Here is a 26770-nt window from a genome sequence, read left to right on the forward strand (position 1 = left end):
AAATGAAAGGAAACACAGAGGTTTCTTGGAGTTGTGAGCATCAGCTCAAGTGGTAGTTGTGAGCATCAGCTGGAGTGAGAATCCACGTTCCTGCTCAGAGTTCTCTCCACTTCCTTTCCTATGTTGCATCTGCCTGTTTCTCCCTTCTTCCTCTTGCTTAAAACAAAGGCAAGCAGCTAAAATGAGTGAACCAAAGAGTGTCTGGTGGTACCGCTGGCATGCTTTCACAAAAAGCATGAGGAAAACTATTGTCTTCCTGCTAGTAAAAGTTTGCATGATGTAAAAAAAGACTTACCAATATATTATTAAAAGATGCATAGCTACACTCGCATCTACATATGTAATGCAGAATCCTGAGAAATTCCTAAAAAGTCTAGAAAATTTCATAATTAAAAAATTCTGCTATGTAATTTTTTTAAAGTCAATGAGCCTCTTGGACACATCAATACAATAACAAGTTACTTAAGAAGAAACAAAATATTTTCTCACCCAGGCTTTTTTCCTTAAAGGAGACTGCAACAGCTCCACAGGAGCTCAACCCAGTTGCCTTCAATTTTATTAGAAACTAACATGCTTCAAAGTGTCTCATGCTCAGATACTCTTCTTCCCATGGCTATTGCTTTTGTTCTTTCCATTGCACACTTCCCAAAAAAGTATTTCATGCAGCTTTTTCAGCTTTTGCAGTGAAAGTTTTTCCCAAAACAGAATGAAAATTAAATGCAACATGGCAGGGAACTCATTAAGAACAGCTTGTAAGAATGATTGCTTCAGTTTGTTTTACTGTTTGGTTCATTTTTTCTTTAAAAGATGACTATTCACAGACTGATAGGCACTTAAATCCGCTCCATGGCACAGTCTAAGTAATAACCACAGCTCAGATCTAGCCTTTCCTCAGTAACACCTCTCTCTCTGGCTTCTTTTTCAGCTCTGTTTAGTGGAAACACTTATGCAAGCCAACATGTAATAACAAGACTTACAGTTAAAAGAAACATGACCATTGTAATATAGTTTATCTCTGGATGTCTCTCTTATTTAAGTTATTCTCAACAGACAGCCTTTGTCTTCAGAGACATGTCCCCCTCCTTCCCCAACGTTATCACGTATCTAAAAACTTCCAAATTCAGCATATCTGAATCATGGAAACTTCTAAAAGTTGGTAGTTGAGTTTGATCTCTTGGAAAAGAATACCTGATATAAAAAGTTAGAATACATTTCTTGTGGAAAAAAAAGTATATGCTATGAAGAAAATTAATAAATAATTTTAAACTCCTCAGTACAACATCACAGGCATTGTGCTTCTCACTGCTTTCTTGACAACAGGTGAAACACCAGATTCTTCCTACTTTGACATGCAATAAACAACAAATTACTTACTTTACTCCATCTACAACTACTTTGCACAAAGAAATCTAACCCCACACTATTATACAAGGGATTTCAAAAATGACTGAGTTTCTACCCAAATTTTCTTCACTAGGCCATTTCTGATTAAAGAGCTTTTTGGGAGAAAACAGGAACCTTCCTGTTCTCGTTCCTCTTCTGGGGTCTGTTTTTGCTTCTTCTACTTACAAATCTGTGAATGTACATTCATCCTAACTGTAGAATTAGCTAGGCAAATTAACCACATATGGTTGGCTAATAATATGTTTCGAGACTGGCTTCCCTGGTTTTTAAAACCAAACCAAGCCTGGTTTTGTATTTTCAAGTTACGAAGTCCTAATGAGCAACTTTTTTTTAAGCAAGACTCATGCAAGTTATTAAATCCTCTTTAAAATAAAGGTCTTCTCTAACCAATAGCAAATATTATCTTTCCTTACTGTGAAAGGTGGTGTTTCCTGAAACTGCACAAGCAGCCTGAAGTATAATTCTGTCCTATGTTTACCAGGGTGTGAATAAATTGATTCCTTTAGGTTTAGAGCTGACAATCATCACATACAAACAGAATCTCAGAGTGACTGAGATCCAAAGTGGCCCTGGAGATCTCTGAGCCCAAACTCCCTTGAAGCAGTGCCTGCTACAGCAGGCTCTGCACCGGGCTTTGAATATCCCTAAGCCTGGAGACTTCACACCCTCTCTGGGCAACCTGCTGCACTGTTTGATCATCCTCACTGTGAAACACAGAAACCAAGAAATGCCACCAGATAAACAGGAACAAAGAAAGACTGAAATGCAGCACCAATTTGGATATATAATACATGCTGATGCAAGTCCTGGAAACAGAAAAACTTGAATAAGATGTATTGTTCCTTAACCCACTGTTCAAGGATCCGGGAGTTTACTGTTACTGGCCTTTCTAAAGCTGGGAACTCCTGCTTCAGAAAAAGCAGCTCAAAAGCAATAAATGCAGAAAGGCTAATCCAAGCCAACACGGCTCAGTTGGGCACTTACTGATCATGCCTAGTGTCAGGAATGCTCCGGTCCATTCGCAGTTTGTCACTCTCCACCTGATTGAACTTATTCCGTGCGTACGGATCCTGGCCGGATCGCACCACGGTAGCACCAACATAGGCGTCCTGATCAAAGTCTTGCCACCGGACTTTTCCTACAGTAGAACAACAGGAAAATATCCAGTTTAACAGTCATGATTTAAGGAACAGCATTCAGTAATCCAAACACAACCGATGGAATATTTAATTAAGTGACTAAACTTCAATAGTAGTGTTAACAGTGTAACATCAAAACTCACTTTTGCATATTAAACTTGTCTAGACCATCCTGAAAATCAGTATCAAGTTTTTAAAACAATGCAATGAATCTACAGAAATATAAACACCAAGCTTCACTGCCACAAGGATTCAGAAGTTTGCCTATATTAACTGAAAATAAAGAAAACAATTTAAGGGTGTACTGTTCTGTCTGTGACACCTCAGACGTTTGATTCCAGACTCTAATAATACCTTGCAGTAACAATTCTCCTGTCTGTTACACCGGGCCATAAGAGACTACTATCAACATATGAAGTGAAAAAAGCCATGACCTGCTCTACTTCACACTTAATCTCACTTCTAGTTTCAACCCTTCCAGCTTCTGATAGCTCTCCTTTTCAACCTGTGACACTTCCCACTCCCTTTAGTATTTAAACAGGCTACTTAAGGCCACTGGGAAAGTATAAAGTTTGGTCCAGAATACATAAACATTCAAAAAAAGGGAAATAAGAACTGTTGGAAGGTGCAAAATTAGCTGATCAAACACCAGAAACAGAATTTGTAGGCAGGTCCGTTAGGCAGAACAAATAACCAAAAATATCTGCCAGAAACCAACTTAAATAAGCCAAGCTCTTCAAGTTCTGGGCATTTATTTCTCAATACATACATGAAGCAAAGACTTTGCCAAAAAGGTATACATATATAACCAGTCTTATTTCCCTTCTCCAAACAGTAGCTAAGTTAAGGTAGGCCAAAGGATACAGAAAAAAGACATCAATATCAAAGAGCTTTCACTGTACCTGGAGAGCCTGTGACTGAAAAAGTAAAATCATAACTCACATGTTCCTGGGGATGGAAGCTCCCAGCTGCTTAAAAGAAAGCTTGCCTTCGTTAGCTCTTTTTGCAAGAACTCAGTATTTCAAATGTTTGGCCAAGACATATTTGTAAGCAAAACACAAGGATTCATAGAAGAGAAGCAAAACCTGTGATGCTATCTCATCAGTAGTTGTCCTTGTCACAGGTTAAACTTTTCAATTGTGTAAAATATTCAAAGTCAATTTTCATTTTTCTGCATGCTTTAGTATGTCAATTGTAGTGATATATGAAATCTCATTGATGTGAAACAGTTAAGCAGCAAAAGAAGTTTATGGAAGCATTCACATGAAATGAAGGTTCCTTAACACTTAATTTTCCTAACTCATCCTCAAGGCATGAGGATTTCACTCAAACAAAATAAAAATCACGTTGCTCTGTTATTTTCCAGCATGTGACAAATACTGAGCAAGCATGAGGAAAAAATAAAGTACACCAGCAGCACAGTTAGGAAAATCTGCCAAATCAAAAGCTAGAAAAAAACCTAAGAAAATATGAACCTTGGCTGAATCCTCAGCCAAAATAACAGTCCCAAGGTGACTTGTCTGTTGCCTGCCAGCATCATTCACCAAGAGAAATGGACTACTTTTGTACCAGAGGCTTTTACAGTATCTCAAACCTATTGAAGGACAATACAAACATACTAGCAAAGAACCACACACCCTATTGTTTTATCTCAAAGAAGCAGTGAAGCAGGTAAGATTTAAGGATGCTGACGCTATAAGCACAGAGAAGTACATGTTGCTAAAATAATCCCAGCACTTTCAATCTACAAAGAATTATTAGAATCAGAACAACGGCAGTGTTTTATGGCTTTCACTGATAAATGTTTTATGTCTATGGAACTTTCATAACAAATCTTACTGCAATACCTGGAGGTAGTGTCTCCACACTTTGTGCCTTGTCCTCCACATCACTGCCACGCACTTCTTTCCTTTTGGGGTCAATATCATTTGGGTCCTCCTGGAAAAAAAAGTACATAATCTTTAAAGTAATCTTAATTTAGTTTTGTGTCTTCAAGGTAAACTAGGTTTTTCTATTAGGACGGATGGTATTCTTTTTATAATCAGTGATGTTCCGAGGAGCTACATGGGCAAAAAGGTTTAGGAAGACCTGAAGAAAGCCCTGCTCTAACAAGGAACAGCCTAAGCAGAAAGATATTTGAAAAGAGAAATCAGGTTATCTAGCAATTATATCCAGACTGGCAGCCTTACTATTGGAAAAATACTTCCAAAATATTTTCCTGTGTTAATATCATTGGAGTTTATTCTGGGCTTCTCAGGCAACTCTGATGGATTTGTGATTGCAGAGATATTGAAGATTTAGATGGGTGGGGGGCAAATAGTTTCACCAACACCCTCCTCCCATTTCCCGCATTTATTCTGAACCTATAAATCTCATTTTCATTTCAACAGGGAAAGTAAAAAAACCCTGACCACCACACTTTTGCATTCTTATCACCACAAAAATACAAAGTATGAAGCTGGAATTACCCCATTATGCATTTGGAAGAAGTGGAGAAGAGGCTAACTTTAAAACAAAAAACCAGGAACTGCATGGACTGTATGCCAATTTGTACACTACACTTAGCCAACTGATTTAAGTGCCATCAGCTTCTGTTGCTCCTGCACACTTGCCAAAAGAAATTCCATTTCCTTTTCTAAATCTGCACTGAAGGAGTCCCATCTATAAAACCACTTATATTGGCACTACCCTGAGAAAGACAAGACCTTTACTACAACATGCCAGAAGATACAACACTATGCCTATACTAATCACTGAGTGCACTGAAGCCAAGCAGTGCAGAACAGTTCTCATCTCTTACAGGAATCTGCCAGAGTCTCCAGAGCAGGGTGATGGTGTATGAAGTGCATACTGGAAAATATCTCTGCTGTCCCAGCTCCTAAGCCACATCTGGGGAATTCTTTGATGGAATAGTAAGTAGTTGGAACAGGCCTAAGTTATGCAGGGGAACATTTCAACCACAAATGATACTATTTCAGCTAGTCCCCATGCATCCCAGAACTTTCCAATGTAAATTCAGCTTAAGTCTCTAAGTGCTAAGTTGGCACTAATATTTAGAAATATGTTGAAAAAGGCAACATATTTCTAAAATACTGAAATTAAAACCTAAATACAGATGCTCCCCACCCCCCCCAAGAAATACAGCTGAGTCAGTTAAAAACTGAGTACTACTATATATATATGCATGTTTTTATAGCATCATGCATCAAGGATGCTAGAGAGAAGAAATTTTAACAGGTTCTTATACTACATATCCCTTTGTTGGTACATGCTTTGGGCTACTGGGCCTTGTGGACCTCAATCAGTACCTCTGCTTAGAGAAAGCTTTAGGACAACAACAATGAAAAAAAAACAAAGAAAACGCACACCAACACAAAAACACACTCCCAAAACCACACAACACATTTCAAGAAAATGTTTATGACTCACACTGATGAGGGAAATTATATGTCACTGTGCACTGAGTCCCACCAGCACAGTGAAATAGATACTTTGTGTTTTGAGAAAGTTGTATTTCACTCAATATTTGGCTTTGTGCAGCATTTTAAAGACACTACAGAAACACTGAAATCCAAGTATCAACGGTAGCTGCAAAATTCAATGAAGCTCTTCACTATTCCAGATGATTGTAATGAGTCTAAAAACCACCTAAGTTAAAAAATAAATGCAAAACATCTGCTCAACAGTAGAAATAATAATGAAAGTAATAATGCAAGGGTTACTCCTGTAACTAAACAAAACAAACTACTGAGTGCTTCCTCACTGTCCCGCTCCCTTTAAGTCTTTGGGGTAAAACTCTGCCTTCCCATTAACCCTTCTAGGCAAGGTGCATGTGCCATTGAGGGTAATTATTTATCAAGTTCTTCCACTCTGGATTTTGGTGCTGTTGTGTTTTGTTTTTCAGAAAATAAACAAACTGCCAAAGGCAAAGTTAGATTCAGAAATCTCTCAGTTAAATGCCATTTTGAATTATTATAAATGTGACCCTTTCAGGAACCTACTTGGTACAGCCTTCAGACATTTTGAGGTGAGCCAAGCTGCCAGGAACGAAGTTGCCACTGTATATTGCTTGATGCTCACCTTGCTTCCTATGACTCCTTATACAATAGCATTGTGATGGGAGAGTATGGGGCATTAAGGGATATTCACCTTGAACTTTGTGCCCTAGATTCAGACTTTGCGGCTCTAAAATCAGCAACTTAGTTAAAACTGATACTCTGGTGTAAGCACTAATTTTCATCCAAGTAAGACTTTGGAAGGTACATGTGGGAAACCCCTACCTTTTAGTGCAAACAAGATGTTACATCCTTTAGCAAGAACTTGAGAGCACAAAAAGAGATGAAAGCAGTTGTTGAAACCATAGACATAAACACACCCGGTTGCTTTGTATCACTGATTGCAAAGTGCTTCAGCATGGTAACTTGGTGCTTTATAGGAATCAATCACATGTTCAAATGGCATTACCATGCTGCCATCACCACAGACAGAGCTGCTTTTTCAGCTTGCCTTGAGTGAAACAAAATCCCAACTTCTAATGTGATCGTAAAAGGCCACTTACTTTTGAGGAGTAATCTTCTTGGTAAAAGACAACAATGCTGGCACTGACAAAACTCATTCATACAGAAAGCTAAGCTTAAGGGAAGATTGAAAGCAACTTAAATTGCTTAAGAGGACGCACAGCTCTTTCATCAGGATAGCACAAGAGGGAGATTTAATGAATAAAAATTAAAAAGAAAAGGCTACTGTATTTTTCTACATTAAAATAATATTTTCTGGACATTTTTAAAGAGCTGGCAATTTCAGGCTACAACTTGGTATGTAAACGCACATGGACGACCACTTTGAAGTTATTAAAAATAAAAAGGTAGCTGCCAACTAGCAGAGACGTTGACCACACATTAGATGCACAAGAACACCACTAGAATAAAACCTTTGTAGGCACTGCTCATGCAGTTATTTTCTTAGGCCAGGACACACATCAACAAGAAAATAAGTGCACACCAGCTAAAATGCAAGTGTTGCAGGGATTCGGCATGTTTTAATTTTACACATCATGTCACTGCTTCCCACTAATTTCTGATTCAGTAGCAGAAGACAGGCAAAAAACCAAAACTGCAACCTTTCAAGTCCATTCAATGGGAATATATTACAATGATACTAGAGTAATATTTTTAACATAACAAATAAATGTACACTAAATGTAATTTTTAAATTCAATTCTCTAAATACCTTTGCTATTCCTAAAGCTCTGAAACTAAGGAATGCACATTTATTTAACATTTTGTTAAAAAACTCCTTGCAGCCATAACCTTGCACAATTCATTATGGTAAAATTGACTAATCTGAAGGTGGGGTGGATTTTTTTTTAGGCTGATTAATCACGGAGTTGCCTCAACTTTTTCTTTCAGGACACTGCAAGCTCTGCATGCCTCAGAAAGCCCACATCTACTGACAAACCTTGCTATTACAGCTCACTTTTCTTTCCCTGCTCTACTCACTCACTCCATTAAGACTAGCTGCAAGACTGAATTTGAGATATGTTGAAGATACAAACATCAAGCTTCTCTAAGTCTAGTTTCTGAGAACTAGGCTCAAAAAAATTGTTTCAGGAAATGATTAGCTACACATTTGCAGCTGCTCTGCTGCAGGGAAAGGATGAGGTAGTTCAAATTCAAAGCAGGATTCAAACATTTTTCACAGCATTTCTACACATATACAACAAGACATGATCGTATTCCATGAGAAATTTAAGAGTACTCCATTTGAGTTTAGAAAGCTATAATTATACACAGATGTACATTAGTGGATAATTTCATTACCATTACTTAAATCTTCCAGACCACTTCCCTTTAGTTTTGGTATATTTGTATGCATTGAATATTATATTCCTTACAAGCATTGCAAAGCAATTCTCCGTCAGTTGTTATTTCACCTGGCATCAAAACCAATTTTAAATGGTTCCAAGTCCCTAGGTATTGCTTCTATATAAAAAAATTAAAACCACACTTTAAACTACTACTGTTTTTCTTATTTTTGTCTCACAATACTTTTTTTCTCCTTTTAATTATAGTTTCAAATATCACGGATTTGACATTTAACTGCTACGAACTAGATCTCATTACAGCAGAGACTTCAACCCCACAGTGGCTTCCTATCAAGAGAACAACTTAACAACATGAAACATCCTTAGATACATTAAGATATCACACAGACCTTACAAGTAGCAACTCGGCACAGATCTCTGAAAAGCTCTTGAGTTTGGAAATATCTCAAGTGGGAGCTGACTGCGCTCCCAACACCAGCCATTCGTCTCACAGGCAACATAGATGCTGAACAGCATGCAACATTTGGGCACAAGAGATGGCTGTGAGTTATGTGCTACCTGGTCAGGTAGACACTCAGACAAAATAATTGAGAAATGTATCTTTGATGAACAAAATACATATTAAGGTTTAATATCTGTTTCAGAACTTGTTTTTAGGTGAGGGCTACTGCAGACAGATTTTCTTCTAGTGGTGATTTTGTAAGAGGAAAGTGAATACTGGCAGCACCTTCAAAGAGCAGCATTTGATCCAGCTGGCCTAATAAAAGGCTGTGCTGCATCCAGCGGTACAGATCAGTCACACCAAATGATGGGTTGGGAAGGGGTACTCTCACTGCAAGATGACTCCTCCCAGGACTTCTGTTCTGACCACGTAATTGGGACCAGACACACAGAAGCACTTCCACATTGTGTGGAGCAGCACTTGGCATTGCAACAGTGTAATGCCTGCTGAAGTTTACATCCCTAAACCATGCATAAAGGCTCCTCCTAAGAAAAAGACTCAAAGATAAGGAGAATCTGACAGCTGATAAGACACTGACACACTAAACCCAAGTTTTTTTCTTTGCTGCTGCTAAGTATGTCCCTCTGTATTCAGTATGAGCCCTTCCCCCCACCTCAATTCAGTTCAATCTTTTAATTACCCATCACATTAGCAAAGTAAGCTCTGAAGCACCAGCTCCTTACAAGGCAGGAGGACCTTCAGTGGAGTCCAGTGTCCAGCTCAGCCTCATTTCTGTACCAGCACTCACTCTCTGCCTCCCAAGGAGTCTCCAGAAATACAACTCCAGTCTCTCCTGCTGCAGTAAATGAATCCAGCTTTCCTGTGCGCCAGGCAAGCACTCTAGCAATTTAATGTAATTACATTATGGGGCACCCACTTCTTCCCTTCTCAGCAAAAGCGTTTTATACAAAACAGAGATAAAATATCCTCTGAAAATGCCTGGAATGCAGCTTCTTACAGAAAAGACAAGCAGAAAATATCACATGAAAAAATGTTAACTTCCTCTGACTGCCAACCTGCTTAGCATACTAAGGCAGACATTTCCAAGCACACCAAGAAGTGAAGCATAAACACTGAAAAACTATATACCTTGCAATATTTGATTATCACTGGTAGTGTCCAAAATTATTACAGCAAAGCTTATTTCATTTTCATTCTTACTCCTTTACTCAGTGTAAGTAAATTGCTGTCAAAGGCACATTCTTTTCATCTATTAGAGTACTCAGAACAAAAATAGAAGCTTCTAGCAGGAGGAACACACACAGCCCTCATAAGAACATTTTATATTCTCAAAAAACAAAAACAAAAAAAAAAACAGGGAAAAGCATCAAGATTATACTTTGATAGCTGCACATACAAGAAATGTGTTTGGATATACTCCCAGTTAATACATTCAAAACATTTTGAAAATGGCAATTACTATAAGCTGTACTCTCTAGACAAAATTAAATGCCTTTGTGTCCCACCATCTCTGTAAATGTTACCTTTACTTAGTGCAAAGTACATATTTTGTAGCTTACAGGCACTAGCTAAAGTACTAAAACAACTATAAAACATGACATTTTCTAAACCTAGAATGGGATTAAACAAAAATAATGCTTTATCTGAGGTTTCTGGAAAACAAGTATATATATTCTCTGAGGGAAGTCTCATCCAACTTTGCAGTTGAAGACTTATTTGTACAGCAACTAGGATGAACTGGAAATTCAGGTTCAACTTAATTTCTGGGTACAATAGACCTACTCAACTGACAAGAGCCAAGGAGCAACAGAAAATCTCAGGTAAGGCAGGTCAGGCTTTTCAAGAAGTATAGATAAATATGAAGATTTGCATGCAAGTATATTTTAGGTTATCTTCAAATTTTCATTAATTCCCTAAAAATAATAGCATGAGTTCTCTCCCAAATATCCACATTGGTATAGCATACACTGGATTAACGGATTAGCCCATAAATGCTATACAGTTTTAGACTGTATTTCAGCATTTTACAAAAAATTAAATTTTTCTGTAAGTACCTGTCAATAAATTTAAAAAAACAAACCCCAACACTTTTACAGCTTAGTGAGAATTCAGGTATCCAGCAGCTCCAGGTAACCTCTAATAAACCATGTTTCCCACTGCCTAGAGATTTCATCCACTCTAGTGATAAATTTCAGAACTAAGTGGGACAACCTTATCACCTACCAGGAAAGTAGAGAATTAAATATTACTTGCCTTACAAAATTGACAATCTAATATATCATCAGAAAGAGGAAACAAAAAAACCCCAGCAATCCCAGAAACCAGAACACCCTTTTCATTTCCTTCAGCTCTACAGTGAAAAAACACTGCTAGAGCTAAAGTGATTGTCAGACTGACAGCAAGACAATGCAATGACACACCCCCCACACAGATGAAGTGTGGCTAAGAACACATCTTCTTGCTAGAGGCTACTTCTATTGAAGTCTTTCATGGCAAAAAAAGCCCTGCCAACCAAAGATCTCCACAGAGGCTACCAAAGACAGGAACAGAATCAGCACCTGCTGTGCAGTGCCCAAGCAGCAAAATGGGTCTCTTCTGGCTTGATTGTCACCTCTTCACACTAGCAGCAGAAGTGAGGGGAAGGTCTCATACCCCAGACAGAACACCAATGGACAAAAACACTGCAGAGCAGTCATGGAAAGGCTTTACTGTTGTTTCTAAGATCACTCAATCCTCATGATTCATGAAGTTGCATAAATGTACAAGGATAGATAGTAAAAGGAAAGGGGAGGGAAGAAGAGTAGGAGAAACATATAAGGGTATTGGGACTGATAGGAGGGAATAATCTCAAGTGTACCAGTAGCTTTGAAAGCAAGGAATAAACACCTCTAAGAATGGCAGCAAGTCATAAACAGGATCCAGTATTTCCTGATAAATTTATCATGTCTCAAAAAAACTCACTTGTCTGCACTACCTGCCACAAACTATGAAAATAAAACATCAGAAAACATTTGCAATGATTATTTCAATTAAGGGTAACATCAAAGGCCATTATCACTCAATTTTAGTTTCCAAAAGGAAATATTGATGTTGACAAAAGACCTTCCCTTGAAAAGTTAATTCTTGGGGTTTTTTTTAAATAATGTTGAAAATATCCTTCTGTTCTGAAAGTATTTGTCAGTACACACAGTTACATGATTTATATTATAAGTACACACTCAGCAGCAATAGTGTTTAAGTTGCTCTTTCAGTTGTGCTAGATTGGGAAAAAAAAAAATCCAAGAATATATTAATCACAAATCATCATCAAAAGGAGCTGATTGAACTGATCTGTTAGAGACATGCAAGCAAAAAAACCCCCAAAACTTCAACAGCAAAAAAGAAAGCAAAACTTTACTATTTGCAACTTGATAAAAACATCTTACTGGTATATTCACCTCCAAGGAACATTTTGTCATCATGTCTGATATAGTTTAAAAGTGTTTTAAAGTACATACTTAGGCAGTAGCAATAATTGTAGCATGCCTATCCAATAACTTCTAATGTTTGAAAGCAGTATTTCTTCCTTGTTTGGGTTTTTTGTTGTTGTTTTTATTTTCTGGGGTTCTTTGTTTTAATTGATGAATTTCTGAAATGGAAAATTGAAGAAAAAGTGGCAACAGCTTCCAAACAGGACATGGCTTGATACACAAACTGTATCTGCCCACTGTGTTTCTTTCAAAGTCCATAGCTCTTGTTTGAGAATTACCGTGCACATTCATTTTCTCACTCGAGTGCTTTCCAAGATGTGAAACGTGAACGACCAAATAGTTTAATACAAGTACACAGACCTCAATTCAGATCCAAGGGGTACAGAAGCCATGTCATTCCAAAAAAATTATGAGATTAGACTAAACTCCTGTTTAACAATCCCAGTTGATTCTACTTAAAGCAGATGAAGGATCCCATGGAACAACTAGTCCTGTAAGGGGGAGAAAGAACGACATCATCCTAAAGTGCCGCAATGCTTTGCACAGCAAATGTGGAGCTGGTGCTGCTTACTCTGACAAGGCAGCTGCTGCTGACAGGAGCTGTTCACACCTCACCACATCTCCATCCCCAACTGCTGCACTGTCCCCACTGCTCCCCTTACAGACACCGGTGCGGCACATCAGGTCATCCAGCGCATTTGGCTAACTTGACAGGGAGCTGGGGAGAGGTGTGGATGTGTCATTTCACTGCGTGGGATTTTTTTAAACCACAGGACCAACCACTAAATCTGAGGTACTAGATGCAAGGGAGCCTTCTCAGCTAGGGTAGCAGGGAAAAAAATGCCAAAAGGCGTGTTCCCATTACAAGTAAAGGATTACAAGTTTAGTTACAACATTAAACTACCCATCACTCAAAACCACTACAAATTTCTCTTCCTTGAAAGAAGGCAATTACTCAACAAATGCTCAGGCATGATTTAATGCCACCTCTTGTTAGTTCTACAATATCAGAAGTGTCTGAGGAATTAGTCTGTATTTCAAAGTCCTACCCCTAATCCTCTTTGAATTCAAACTCATCACTGCTTGCTCTCAGCTCCCTAAAGAATGACTTGCTAAAGAGAAAAAAGAAAAAAAAAGTTTTGCACAGGAATAAAAGGGAAAGCACAGAGAGCTTGTGACGATGTTTGCAGGGGTCCCAGAATGAGGGAAGAGATGAGAATCTTGACTCGATGTTTCAGAAGGCTTGATTTATTGTTTTATGATATATATTATACCTATACTAAAAGAATTGAAGAAAGGATTCCATCAGAAGGCTTGCTAAGAATAGAAAAGGAATGAATAACAAAGGTTTGTCTCTGACTGAGACAGTCTGGACAGCTGGACTGTGATTGGCCATTTATTAGAAACAACCACATGAGACCAATCACAGATCCACCTGTTGCATTCCACAGCAGCAGATAAGAATTGTTTACATTTTGTTCCTGAGGCCTCTCAGCTTCTCAGGAGGAAAAATCCTAAGGAAAGGATTTTTCATAAAACATGTTGGTGACAAAATTATTTTAATATTTACTTATGTGAGAAAGTGTCATATTTCTGGAAGTCCTGGGAACTGAAGTTAATTAATTGAAATAAAAGTGAAGTACTGAATAAATAAGTAGAACTCAACATAAATGCATCCAAAACTGTAAGTATACTGAAGTATTCCAATAGCACAGGCATTTGTAAGTCTCAACCTATATACATCTTAAGGAAACAATAAGAAAATTGCTCACCAGCAGTACAAGAACCACATGCACCAAAAATGAAGAACAAAAAAATCCCCATAACTTGTACATGCATCTTGAAGCACAAAGAGCAGAAACAAAGTAATTGGAATAAAATCCTTTTCGCTTAGTTTTATTTTATAAATATTTAAACCTGCAAATGTAACTGAGATCAAAAGGATATCAGAAATGCAATTACATCTAAAACAAAAACTGCTGGGGCAGTCACATCTACTATTTGTTAGCAAAGGGGAAAGGTGACTTTTATACCAAAACTAGACAGAAATTGTTAAATGAAGAAAACTATCTTGCATTAAGGAAAAAGAAAGGGGAAAAAAAACCCAACAAGATGCAGTTGGCAAGCTGAATGTTTTGCTGGATGAGATCTGTAGAGCTACAATGCAATAAATCAACACAACATCCCAACACATTTTCTCAGCCATAATGGAAGGTTACCACAGGCATAAGGAAAGTGAAGATAGACTGAGACAATGGAATTAAAGTTGCCTGTGTCTTGGAACTTTTCTGTAGAATGCAAGAGCATTGTGATGGTCTCTAAGAAAACAACAGGGGGGGGAAAAGCAAGACTGAGACAAAAATCTTGACTTCCTTTTAAATGGAAAAAGGTTAATCTTCAGATTCAGATATCAAGGCATTGAAAAACAAGGAAATCATTTCCTTCTACCTCTTTCAAGGAGGTCATCTTTGAACACAAAGAGATGGAATAAGTCCCAAGAGTCTGAAAAATTACTTAGTAACTCCTCTCATTAAATAACCTTCAGAGGAAGCTTGTGCTTGACAGATGACTTCTGCCTTCAATAACTCTCTGCATATTTTCCCTCTATCCCAACACTAGGATTTATGATCAGGTCTCTGCAGCTCTGGGCACGTGACACAGTACACATAGTATCACTTTTCAGCATCTGTGTTTAACTGCAGATTTTTACTAAAAAAATATTGTCCACAGCTATTGTGAAGTTTTACTCCAGTTCAAAAATTCTGACAGAAAATGATATCTATTAATGCATTAAACATAAAAGGCTCCATACTACAAATTTCACATGGATGATAGCTAATAACATCTTTGAGTTTTGCCAGACCCAGACAGCATCTTTTATCTGCAATAGTCTGGACTACTAAATCAAAACTCAATCCCATAATGAAACAAATGCCTAACACAAACAAGACAAGAAGTGTGGAAGACAGACCCCAACATCAGAAGGAACAAATACTAATCCCTCCTGAGATAACAGACATCTATACTTCAAATTTCTTCTGCCAAACTTTAGTACTAAGATTTCTACCTGAAGTAGGCAATGCAGGTCTTTGGATCTTTGCTCAAAACAGAACAAAACTGATTATTCCTTTGAAAGACACCATTCTGCAATAAGGCACCAACTGGAAAAGAAAAAGATTGAAGGTTTTCTGTCTACTGAGGTTAACACAAACTCATGCTATTACAGGAAGCTATTAGAGCACTCTATTAGTAAAATTTTTACCACACACAGACCCAGAGCTTCAAGGCAGGAAATCAGGCATTTTGCCTTGCTGCTCCTCACAGCACTGCCTTTCCTCCAATCTGGGGTGCATTAGTTTGTTTGTAGTCTCAGAAAAAGTAGTCCTTCAAGCTGGGATACTGTTAGTCCAGCCCTGAGCAAAGGCAGATTGTAAGGCACAGAGGGAAGCAGTCATTTCAGGCAAATGTTATACCAGGAGTATAAATTGAGCTCTTTAGATACAATTTAGGTCCTGTGTGCAAAACATTCAATACTCCCACTGTGTATCAGATACCTATCAGACCTGGGAGCACACAAAGTTAACAATACACAAACTTATTCATGGAAAAACCGAGGGGAAAAAAAGTTTAGAAAAGACTGGGCAATTTACTGAGGCACTCAAGGAATTCTGCACACTTGCAAGCAGCAAGGCGATTTCACACTATGCAGGCACACTGGAGTTAATCTCATTCTAAAGAGAGATGGAAAACCTCCTCCTGGATGCTAAGGCTTAACAGCAAAAGGTTGGGGGCTCAAGTCTGCTGAAGTTATGGCCTATTCATCTGCAGTCTCTCAGAGGAGAGGTCACCAACTGTGCACCCTTAGTGATGATCTCACACAGCCTCCACAAAGAGCCCTTCTCACAGAAACTGACATAAATCCGGGAGAGCCAGAATTAAAGCCCGATCCAAGCATGACAGCTAAGCCAAGTGCAGTGCAGAAAGCTTTTTTGCTGCTCTCAAACCTACCAAAACACGAAGAAGTCTTGAAATTTAACAACTCAAAAGACTCCAACAGGAAAAATTACCCCAACCCAGACTCTGCTTTCAGGCTGCCAAACTCCAGGTATTAGAAACATCTCAGGCAAAATTTAAACCATTCTGCAGAACTTTATGAGGTACCATTCTCTAGAATACCTTCAAATACATGGAATATCAACCTTAAGGTCAAAACATGTCAGAAGATGAGATCAAAACCATCATCTGCTTTGGAAGTCATGAATGGTATATAACAGACAAGAGCAAAATGTCACTCCTATCATCTAGTGTTTTCACTACACATGCTACCCCACTATTTTTAACACTGAGCTCTCCGCCTCTTCTCACTATATATCACCATATACTGACATTTCAGTCTGCCCAAAGTACATGAGAAAACAAAAGGATTTGAGGAGAAAGACTCCTTGTACTGATGTGTATGATGTGCATGTATGTATATATCCATATATATATATATACACACATATATATACACACACACAAAAACATATACACATGCATATAGAGAGTTAATCACAGACTTACGTTGTACTAGAAAACTGGGGGGAGGCACAGGGTAAAAGACCAAGTACACTTTCAAAAGTATAACAAATGTAAACTTCCACTAGATGATAGAAGAAAAAAATGTAATTAATTGGTCTCTGGCAAGAGGGAGAAGTGTTGAAGTCAATCACAGCACAAGAGCAAATAACAAAATTAAGAGATATATTCCTACAAAAAAAGAAAAGACAAGCAACCAAAACAAAACCTAAGGAGCAACAAGAATTCACTAAACTTAAGAAAAACAATAGTAATAATCATCTTGAACCCAAGCCACAGCTGCATTCTCAAAAAGTCTTTAAAGATAAGAGAGATCCTAAAATATTTAGAGAATAAGAAACGAGTAGTTCATCAAACTTGGAGGAATTCAAACTACATGAGTCAGAATGTCCTATCTTTTGAATGACTTGCTTTGAATAGTGTGGATAAATAAAGTGGGTACAGTCAAATGGCTTGACTTTTTAGACCAGTCACGCTGTCAAAAAAATTAGAGCCACCAGGTTTTAGAACCCCACACATTATTCTAATGCCTTACCCCATTTTGCTTCTATTTTGTGGGAAAAAAGCACCAAAATATCGAGCCATCGCACACAAGCTGAGCTTCACAATCTGAGCTCCAGAGAAGTAGTGTGTAGCACATTTCTCACACAGACTAATAACTCATAAGCTATTTCTAGACTAATGAGTAAATATGATCTGCCAAAATTCCTTATATTTTGACTCACATACCCAGACTGACAGTTGAATTGCAGCCTAGATGCACCTTCACCATAATTTAATATTTCAGTTAAGACTCCAACGGGTAACAGAACTACACAAGCAGAAGCATTTATAAACTAAGGTGAGAAATTAGGCTTTCTAATCTTAACCCACAAGGAGCTACAAATATTTAAATTCACAATACAGCCTTTCCTTCAGGGAAGTCATAATGTGATCTACCGTTATCTGCTACATTGTCTAGTATCTTTCAAACAGCTTGTCAAAGATGACACACTGAAGTCTATTTTGAATTGAGCAACAGATTCAAAAGCAGAACGAGGAGGACTAATAAGAAAGGAAAGAACAGGATAGTCCATCAAAAGAGTTTCTGGGTCAGGAGGAAGGCCTAAAAAAAAGCCTGACGCACACGTGCCAGACCAGAAAAAACCTGAAACTTCCTAGAGAAAATGAAGAAAAAACTTCAGACCCACCAAGTAACAATGGAAAGTAAGTCTTTGACACTTAATTCTCACTACTGGATACATATGTTTTAGATAACAGCAGCTTTAAAAGGTTTATTATTAAACATATAGATCCCTTGAAAACTCATTTATTTTTCACTTGCAGGAAAGCACAGATAAAGACAGACATAGATTAGATCACCTGCTCTCATAGTGTGTGTTATTCTGTTGATAGATATTATCCACAAGTTGAGATTAAAGCTGAAAAAAAGAAGTGCTAGAGAAAACCTGGAAAGAGAAAATCCCCTAAATTTACAGAAACACAAAGAAACATTTACAAACAATTTAAGAAGGGGGAGATACACGTTAACTTCTCCAGTCACTGAATGCTTCTTTTCAAAAGCCAAGTGTCTGGTACCTTTTTGCCAGCCCCAAGCAATAATGCTTGATGTCTCCAGCCTTCTTCCTTTTTTTCCTTTCCACTCATGCACCCACACTCCTTCCCTCAAAAAGGATTCATCAATCCTTAAAACCAGAGCAGAATTCCTTGATGCTCAAACTGATCAGGTGCCACTGAATCAAGCTGTAACACAAACATGAGTAGGTTACAGCAATTGTCTCTGATATTGCTTTTGAAAGTTACTAGCTCTATTTCCTCAACCTAACATCACAACCTCCTCCAATCCTGCCCCTCTCCCTTTCACTAAACATTTTTAACTGCTGGTGTTATACAAAGGAGTTACTCACCATGAGCATTAGCTGAAAAATCTATACATGGTAATTCCAGGTGGTTGTATTCTATTAAACACTCTCTGCCTATTTTCTGCTACTGCTTCAGAGCCACATACAGAGAAATTACTGATTTTACAATCTCACATACTTGTGACCCCATTACCATCAGCATTTAGGGCAAAACACTCAAAAACCCATTATCAGCTCTATATCCAGTGCTAACCATTTGTTGCAAGAGGACATATTTATAAATAATGTTGAGATTATAGAGAGGCAGTGTCTAAGCTTTATTATACACAGAAAAATGACCAAGAGTTTCCCTTCATAGGTGAACAAAATACAATGAATTGGTTTGGAACACTTGTAGGACAAAATTGTTGTGGTTATTTTTGTATCAGTTGCTTCCATTACAATCAAGAGAATTCTCTTTTCTAGCTGAGTTAGTGAAAACAACTGACCTATTGCTAAAGAAGAAAGAGGTGAATTGTCAGTCAGAAGCAGGAACTTATCATTTTAGAATTATATTCAAGTAGGTGAAAGGCAGTAATAAATTGAATATTTTTTAAAATCCACAACCCAAAATAAGAGCCATAGGTTTTCTCTTAAGGAAAAACATTTAAAATAAATTGCTTGTTAATCAGGCTATTGGTTTAAATTCTCTTCAGATACAATAATAGCAACATCTTATTAAATGCACAGCTACAAACAACAATTTGGAGAATGATCTTGGTTCAATCCTTGGTTAAAGTAAGCCTGAAGCAGTGCATACAGACAGGTTTATTGATTTTTTTCGGACACAGGAAGATCTTGCATTTATGAAATCAACCTGCTTGAGGCAAAGATAAACTTACAGAGAGACTCATACACTGAAGTTTACACTACACTTGAATGGAAGATATTGATTCTGTCTTAACCATCAGTTCATTCCACTGACTACAAACCACTGCTCCTAGCCTCACTGAAGAGAAATAAAACGATTCAAGTTTTAGATTTTCAAATATTCTTTCACACTGCTTTTCAGAAATATTTTAACTAATAATAACATTGGATTTATGGAATAATGAGATACCCTTGACACCACTGTAAGTTAAAAGCAGAGTGGACTTTTTAAGCCTAGGATACAAAGTTTTATCAACTATTACTCAAGATTTATCTATTGAATATAGTATTTGAAAATAGTACCCTGGTAACCACACTTTCAGCTTTGTGGACTGCAAGCAGCATCTTTTATTTCTTAGTGTCCCTTTATATAGGGATGAACCTATGCCTGCATCTTCTCACTTTCAACTTGAAAATGTTAAAGTAGTAAATTTTTCCTATCCTGTTTAATTTCTATTTCTTAGCCCAGTTTTCTAACACATGTTGCATTCCACTGGGTGTCTGGATTAAAACAGTTTACTGATTTTTTTTAAATTCACTTCTCTACATAGAATGATTTAAATTAAAAGAGATTCACTATATATGCTGTTTTCTTTCTTGCCTGCCTTCCCAACAAAAAAATACAGAGTACTTCTCAAGCAGTTTACCTATTTGATTGCAATTCTTAGGAATAATTTTGCAGAGCACCTATCTCCACAACCAATAAAATCTCAACCATATGAAGAAGGGGGAATATGTGAGGCAGGGAAATAACACAAAAGGTCATCTGGAGAATATAAGCAATCAATCCTCAGATGTCATATTAAAAGGACTCTCTTCTGAACAAAATATAATGCTTCTCCTTTTTAACCAATTAGTCCTTTGTATCCACTTAGATCCACCCAGGTTAAATTACAGGAAAATTTGCAGTGAGGGCAAAGATCAATCAATTTGAGGAAAAAAAATGCAGAACATGCACAACTAAGGCAGAGTCAATAGACTTTTCAGAAGAAAGGGGCTCATCTGGAACTCTGAAGGGATGGGGAAAAGAGAATACAATATACTGTTTACTCAAAAGGCAAACACATGCATATAAGGGGAGAAGAAAAACGAAAAAACTCCCCTGCGTACTCAGGTTTAATAATGGAAAAGCATCTTGGGATTACTTCTACCATAACTTCCTGAAAGGAGGCAGAGATCATAAGGAATGGTTGTCCAAAATGAAAAGAAACCCAGAGCTTTGCAACAGCAGGATCAAGAAAAAATAAATCTGCTCTGAAGTCCAAAATGAATCTGAATCATGAATATCTACAAGCTATATAACAGTATGAATAATACATAGTTCAGATGAGAGAAAGTAAATATTAGTTCTCTTAACAAAATCATTCCTTTGGAGATGAAATAAAGGACTGGCTATGTTTACTTAGCTTACTTCTCACATTTTCATCCCCTTAAAAGTGGAACTGCTTTCCTGATGACAATGCATTTTCTTGGCAAAGTTCAGTATGACCTTAAGAGCTCCCAGCTTTTCAAAAACTGCACTGACATCTTGTACCCTTTTGATGATAAGGTGGTTTTATTACCAGTTAAACACTAGCAATAATTTCTGTAGCTAGGGTAAGAAATACAGTGTATGAAGCAGGAAATGCAATAGAATGTAGGTAGCATGGCTCAGGGAACGCAAATGGGAGATCTACTGGAAGAAAAATAGCACCTTGCTCCTCCGTGTTATCGATAAACTAGACATGTCTGCTTTTCAACAGAGGACTAAATTAAAATTAGTTTTCTCTGCTTTCATATCAGACTTTTGGCAGTTTGCATTCTTAATTTGCTTTCTACTCCAGTTCAGCACACAGAAGGATATTCTTACACATGTACACTGACTACATGTTTATTTACAGCTGAAAAACTGTTCCAAAAACCTTAAAGCTTATTTCTAATAAGTTTTATATATCTAATTCTGAATACACAGAAAAGTAAACCCAATTTTGTTACATGCACAATGCCACCAAAAGATCAGCCTTTTCCAATAGCAATCAACTCAGCCAGCAAGAACTACAGACACACAGGATAAAGGCTAAAGAGCAGAGCTGGTGGACACAGATCATTTCTGTCCAGGTGCTCTTCATCGGGGATCTACAGAACAGAGAACAAAGGAAAGCTCTGCTTTGACAGAGCTCAGCTCTTCTAGTAGTGACTCAAAACTATCAGAGAATACTTTGAAGATAAGCTTCTCATCCTTCCATCAAAATATCTATTAATCTCTTCCTGAGCGCCAACAGAGCACCACATTTCAGCTTTTGGTTTCATTTTCCACTGAAGACCCTTTCAAGGATTTCCAAGCGACCATTACATTAGAGTCTGGAATCCAAGGCGTGCAGTTATGTTAGCTATGACCCAGGCAAAAATTGTGAGGCTCAAGAGCATGGAAGCACTGACATGTGAACCCAGATGTTCAACAGAAGGTGTTCTGCTAGACCAATTACGCTAATCCTCTTCATGTGCCAGAGCTAGCAAAGCTGAGGGCACACTACAGCAAAAATAGCTCAACAATGTCCTGGGAGGGCATGGTCCAGCCAAGGTAGCAAGCAGGGTTAAGCTGTCAAAAGGAGAATCTGGTCGTGAGAACAGTCACCTTGACTGCTCAGAGACCTTAGAACTAAAGGATTTTGTGACCTGGAAGGCTTCACTCATTTTCTTGACATTGGAAGATGTACTAAATCTGATCCACAAGGCTGACCTGAAAACGAGGTGCAAGACATTTTAAAAAGAACACAAGTCAACTCAATTTTCTGGTAGTAAATTCACTTGCATTTTTCTAATTCCTACTGACCCCAAAGAAAGGATGTATTTTCTCAAAAATGTTAACTTCTACACCAAAATTGCTCTGAATATAATTTATATAATTTGACAAAATAAAAACCTACCAAAACAAAAACACCTCACGCCTTTCCTGAAACCTTTCAAACACACAAGAAAAAGGGGAACAAAGGATGAGCAAAGCCAAACCACAATATGTATTTAATCCTTAAAAAAGGTACAAAACTTTGAAAAGTGCCATCTTTCATTTTCCAGGTGCCTAATGCTTAAGGGCATGTAGTGATATGGGAGGGGAATGATCTTAAACTGGAAAGGGTAGGTTTCGATGCAATACCAAGCAGACATTCTTTCCTGTGAGGGAGATGAGGTGCCAGCTCAGCTTGCCCAGAAAAGCTGTGGATGTCCCATCTCTGAAATTGCTCCTGGCCAGGCTAGATGGGGCTTTGAGCAACCTGGTCTAGTAGGAGGTGTCCCTGCCCATGGCAGGGGAGTTAGAACATGATTATATTTAAGGACCCTTCCAACCCAAACTATTCTATAACTGTGTAATTCTTACAGGTAAACTTCCAAACAGCTCTTTCTAACTTGCAATAAAAGTAATATATGAACTTCTGTAACAAAAAAACCAAGAAAACAAAAACAAACAAACAAAAAAAGAATCTGTTAGCAACAAACTAGATTTCCATGATATGATCTCTGTGTAAAAGTAAAAACAGATTTCACCTCAGAAGCCTACCTTTCCAGAAGCCAACACAGGCTATGGGTAATAATTCTTAATTGTTTTACAGCACCTTACACAGCAACATGGACCAATATGACAAAAAAAGGTAGTTCTCCCTTTCCACTGGTCTCTCATGATACTTTGATACAACCAAATACCACAGCAGAAGCATAAAAATGTCCCTAGCAAAAAAAAAAAAAAAAAAAAAAAAAAAAATTGGATGAACAGATCTTTTGCTGCACGACCAGCAAACTATACAGAAACATTCCTTTCAAAGGGAGGAGAGCTTCAAGGGAGACAACAGAAAATGAAATAGCTGTTCTGGCAATCAATACTTCTCTTATCCTAGAAAAACAGAGTGCATGTCTTCTATCTTGAAAAATGTATTAATAAAGAAATTAAATTCTTGAATCGTCAGGCTGCCAAATTTCATTGCAGTGCCAGAAAACCAAGTGTGGCTTTCTCTTCCTCCTACTCACAATCTTATCAAGTTCTTGCATTAGTCTTCCAATGACTCACATACAAGCAAACAAATTTTCATCTTTTAAATAGTTTTTAATGAAATTACCACTGATAAGGTTTATATAGAAGCAAACAAGAAAAAAAGGGCTTTATCAAAATCAGATAAAAATGAAAAAAAAAGTGCTAACCCAAAAGTTTCTGTGTGAATGTTTATCTGTGGGCAGATAGCAGTTCTGTTCTAAGTAATACTCAAGTATTAAGAATAATAATAAAGATTTATTAAGACTACACCAGATATGTGTCTTGGTCTACCAATTAAGGTGCTGTTTGCTAAAACAACTCTGCTTTCAGATGACTGAAGACTAATCTGGCAAATCTGTGAGAATTCTATAATTTAGTACATTAAAATATTACCTAGTAACATTGCTTTTCCATCTTGAGAAGGTGACTATAAAGAAAAGAATTTTCAACTTCTGTTTTTAAACCCTTGGAGAAATATACACTGTAGACATTACTCAAACTATCTAAAAGATAAAGTTAATAGAACATTACAGAACAGTCAAATATTCAGCAGCAGCTACAGCTACCTTTTCCATGCAGTTAACATATTCTGGCCCATTCACTTTTTCAGCCCTTCTTAAATCAAGAATTTAAGCTTTTCTTTATGAAATGTTTCCAACATTCAAGTCTACATACACAGAGTTTAGTATTATATTCAGAATTTCCCCTGATTCTTTTTTAAATGAAGAACAGCTATTCCTAACAAAATTTGTTTGTAAGAGAATTTTAAGGCTTCAGAATGAAAGCACAACACCCATGTTGCAACATGACTCATACCCTTCTGAAGCATTAACTGAAGAAAGAGAGCTGAATTGAATTGTTTGGCCAATCTGCCAGCACAAATAAGAACTTGAGTAAATGGAAGTTTTCTTTTTAACTCAAAAGGCTGTGCTATGGGCAGAATTCACTTCAGTGCCTCCACAATGACCTGCGGAAGAACTATACCCAGAGTTCATGGCTCACTGCTTGGCCCTGGGCCATCCCCTGCACCACGAACAAGTTGGCACCACCCGCCTGCTCAGAGCTGCCAGCTGAGCCGTGAGCTCTGCCAGAAAGCCATTATTCTGAGGATTCAGAAAAGTCTGGGGGAAAGAGCAACTGATAATCAATTAGTCCTTAAAAACAACTTGAAAAGCAGCAAGCACACTAGACTTCATCACTCTTCTCCAGACATATTTTCCACCATTAATTTACTGCAGTCACAAAAAGCATTGGGTTTTGCTTCACTGCTACTTTTAGCAAGCTCAAATCAATTATGTGCAGTTTTGTTGACCTTTAACTACTAAAAAACCAAAGTGCCTGGACATGCTTGCTTCACTGGTGCTTGTTGTGCATCCAGTCCCCTTGTTGTGAGGCCATTCATGGCAAATACAACTTGAGCCTCATCGCTGATGAGCCCATCAGACACATCAGCAATAGATGATTGATTTATTATAAAATACACTTCCTAACTACAATAAAAGCAACTGACAAATATGCCTGAAAACCAGGCAACCCTTCACCTCCCTGATGATGCATGGCCTATGGAATGCCTCACTTTCTGGCACACAAGTGAGTATCTAACTAAATGGCATAAAAAGCAGAAGAGACTAACAGCCAGTTTTGCCATCCATCTCACACTGAACAGCACGGGTTGTTACTTCAAACAAAACGTGTCACAGTAAGAGAAGAAATATTCAATTTCTCTCCATTTGCATGACTACAGTCTAAGGCACCTGAGGACATAATTAGGCCCTATCTCCTTGAAATACTTAACTATAAAGCTACCTCATTAATCTTCTGATTAGATTCATAGACACCCTTATTTTCATTTTGAATGGAGAAACTATGGCAGAATGAGGGTGTGATAACAAAGGCAAGCCCATTTGTCAAACATCCAAAATTACTATTTTGGAAACAAACAGTCATGTGCAATTTAATTTGATTTCACTTAGCAAGTGTTAAAAGCCAAGCAATGTGATACTAATTAGTTCATGCTGACAACAAAAGAATTTCCCAGTTACTCTAAGGACGGCATTTTGGAAGCCAACCTTTACTTGACCAAAAGGTCACAATATTAAGATTCTGCAAATGTAGAGAAAGGTACTGGGAAAGATAAAATTTGCATTAAAATAAATTATTTACTACTTTAACCCCTGTACAGTACTTTTAGAAAACAAGAGTCATTGTTTCACATGATTATTAGTTCTCTGCAATTACTAATGATTTAGGGATGTGGAAAAGTTGGCTAATCATTTTTCGCCAACTTGATTCTAAGCCACAGCGTTTCTTGTAAAGACAGTAACTTCAAGAAAAGAGAGAATTCAGATACAGTCAAGATAGTAGGCGTGTGCCCAGATAAGAGAAAAAAAAAATTGAAAAGTCAGTTAAAAATCTCTTCAGTATTACACAGGTGAAGACAAAAAAGTTAACTATAAGTCAACTGAGACATTTCCATCTTATCTTACAAAAGCAATTCTCCCCAAACCTCTATCTTCCTTCCCTCCCCACCAACAGTTTAACTGAGCCGTAATCAAACTTTTTTTGACTGAGATTCAGTGAAGAAGCTTCAGTGAAATCTAAAAAAAAAAAAAAAACTATCTGGCTTACTTTATCATAGAAAAATATTAAGGTAGAGGGCTTTTATAAAAATGACAAGTAATAAAGCTATAGAAATGTCCTGCAGCTGGGCTCTTGAGGAAGAGAAGTCATTTAGGAAGGAGGCAGCCATTAAGGCAGAGCTATAACAATTCTTCCACTTGAAAAAAAAAAGCTGATACTGATAATAATTGGGACAGGGGGAGGGAGGAGGAAAAAAAAAAAGCTAATAAAATTTGGTTTACCATTACACAAACACACATAACAACAAGAAAAAAACTACACAGTGAATTTTCTTCAATACCAAAAAAGATACTTTGACAGTTAGAGGGAGGGGAAAAAAAGAAAAATCTCTCAAGTACACCATCTATTAGACCTATCTGGTATACGTTTTAAGACAAAACTTACATAAAGGCATTTCAAACCCTACTCTGCCAGTAGATTGGATTTACATTCATCATGTAAAAGCAGAGCTTTCACATAAAGCTCATTTCAGAGATGC

The 26770-nt window shown here is 37.5% G+C and overlaps 1 protein-coding gene across 4 annotated transcripts in view; it reads right to left on the reverse strand.

Annotated features, from left to right (window-relative positions):
- The window catches only part of GALNT2 (polypeptide N-acetylgalactosaminyltransferase 2), a 93521-nt gene that overhangs the window by 36202 nt on the left and 30549 nt on the right, over nt 1-26770 (reverse strand). For all 4 annotated transcript variants that reach the window (XM_059841581.1, XM_059841580.1, XM_059841583.1 and 1 more), the window contains 2 exons: nt 4391-4481; nt 2389-2542 (listed from right to left, as the gene is read on the reverse strand). In XM_059841581.1, coding sequence (XP_059697564.1) covers nt 2389-2542; nt 4391-4481 — 245 coding nt within the window. The remainder of the gene's footprint in view (nt 1-2388; nt 2543-4390; nt 4482-26770) is intronic.

This window comes from Haemorhous mexicanus, chromosome 3, assembly GCF_027477595.1.
Source record: "Haemorhous mexicanus isolate bHaeMex1 chromosome 3, bHaeMex1.pri, whole genome shotgun sequence".
Lineage (NCBI taxonomy): Eukaryota > Metazoa > Chordata > Aves > Passeriformes > Fringillidae > Haemorhous > Haemorhous mexicanus.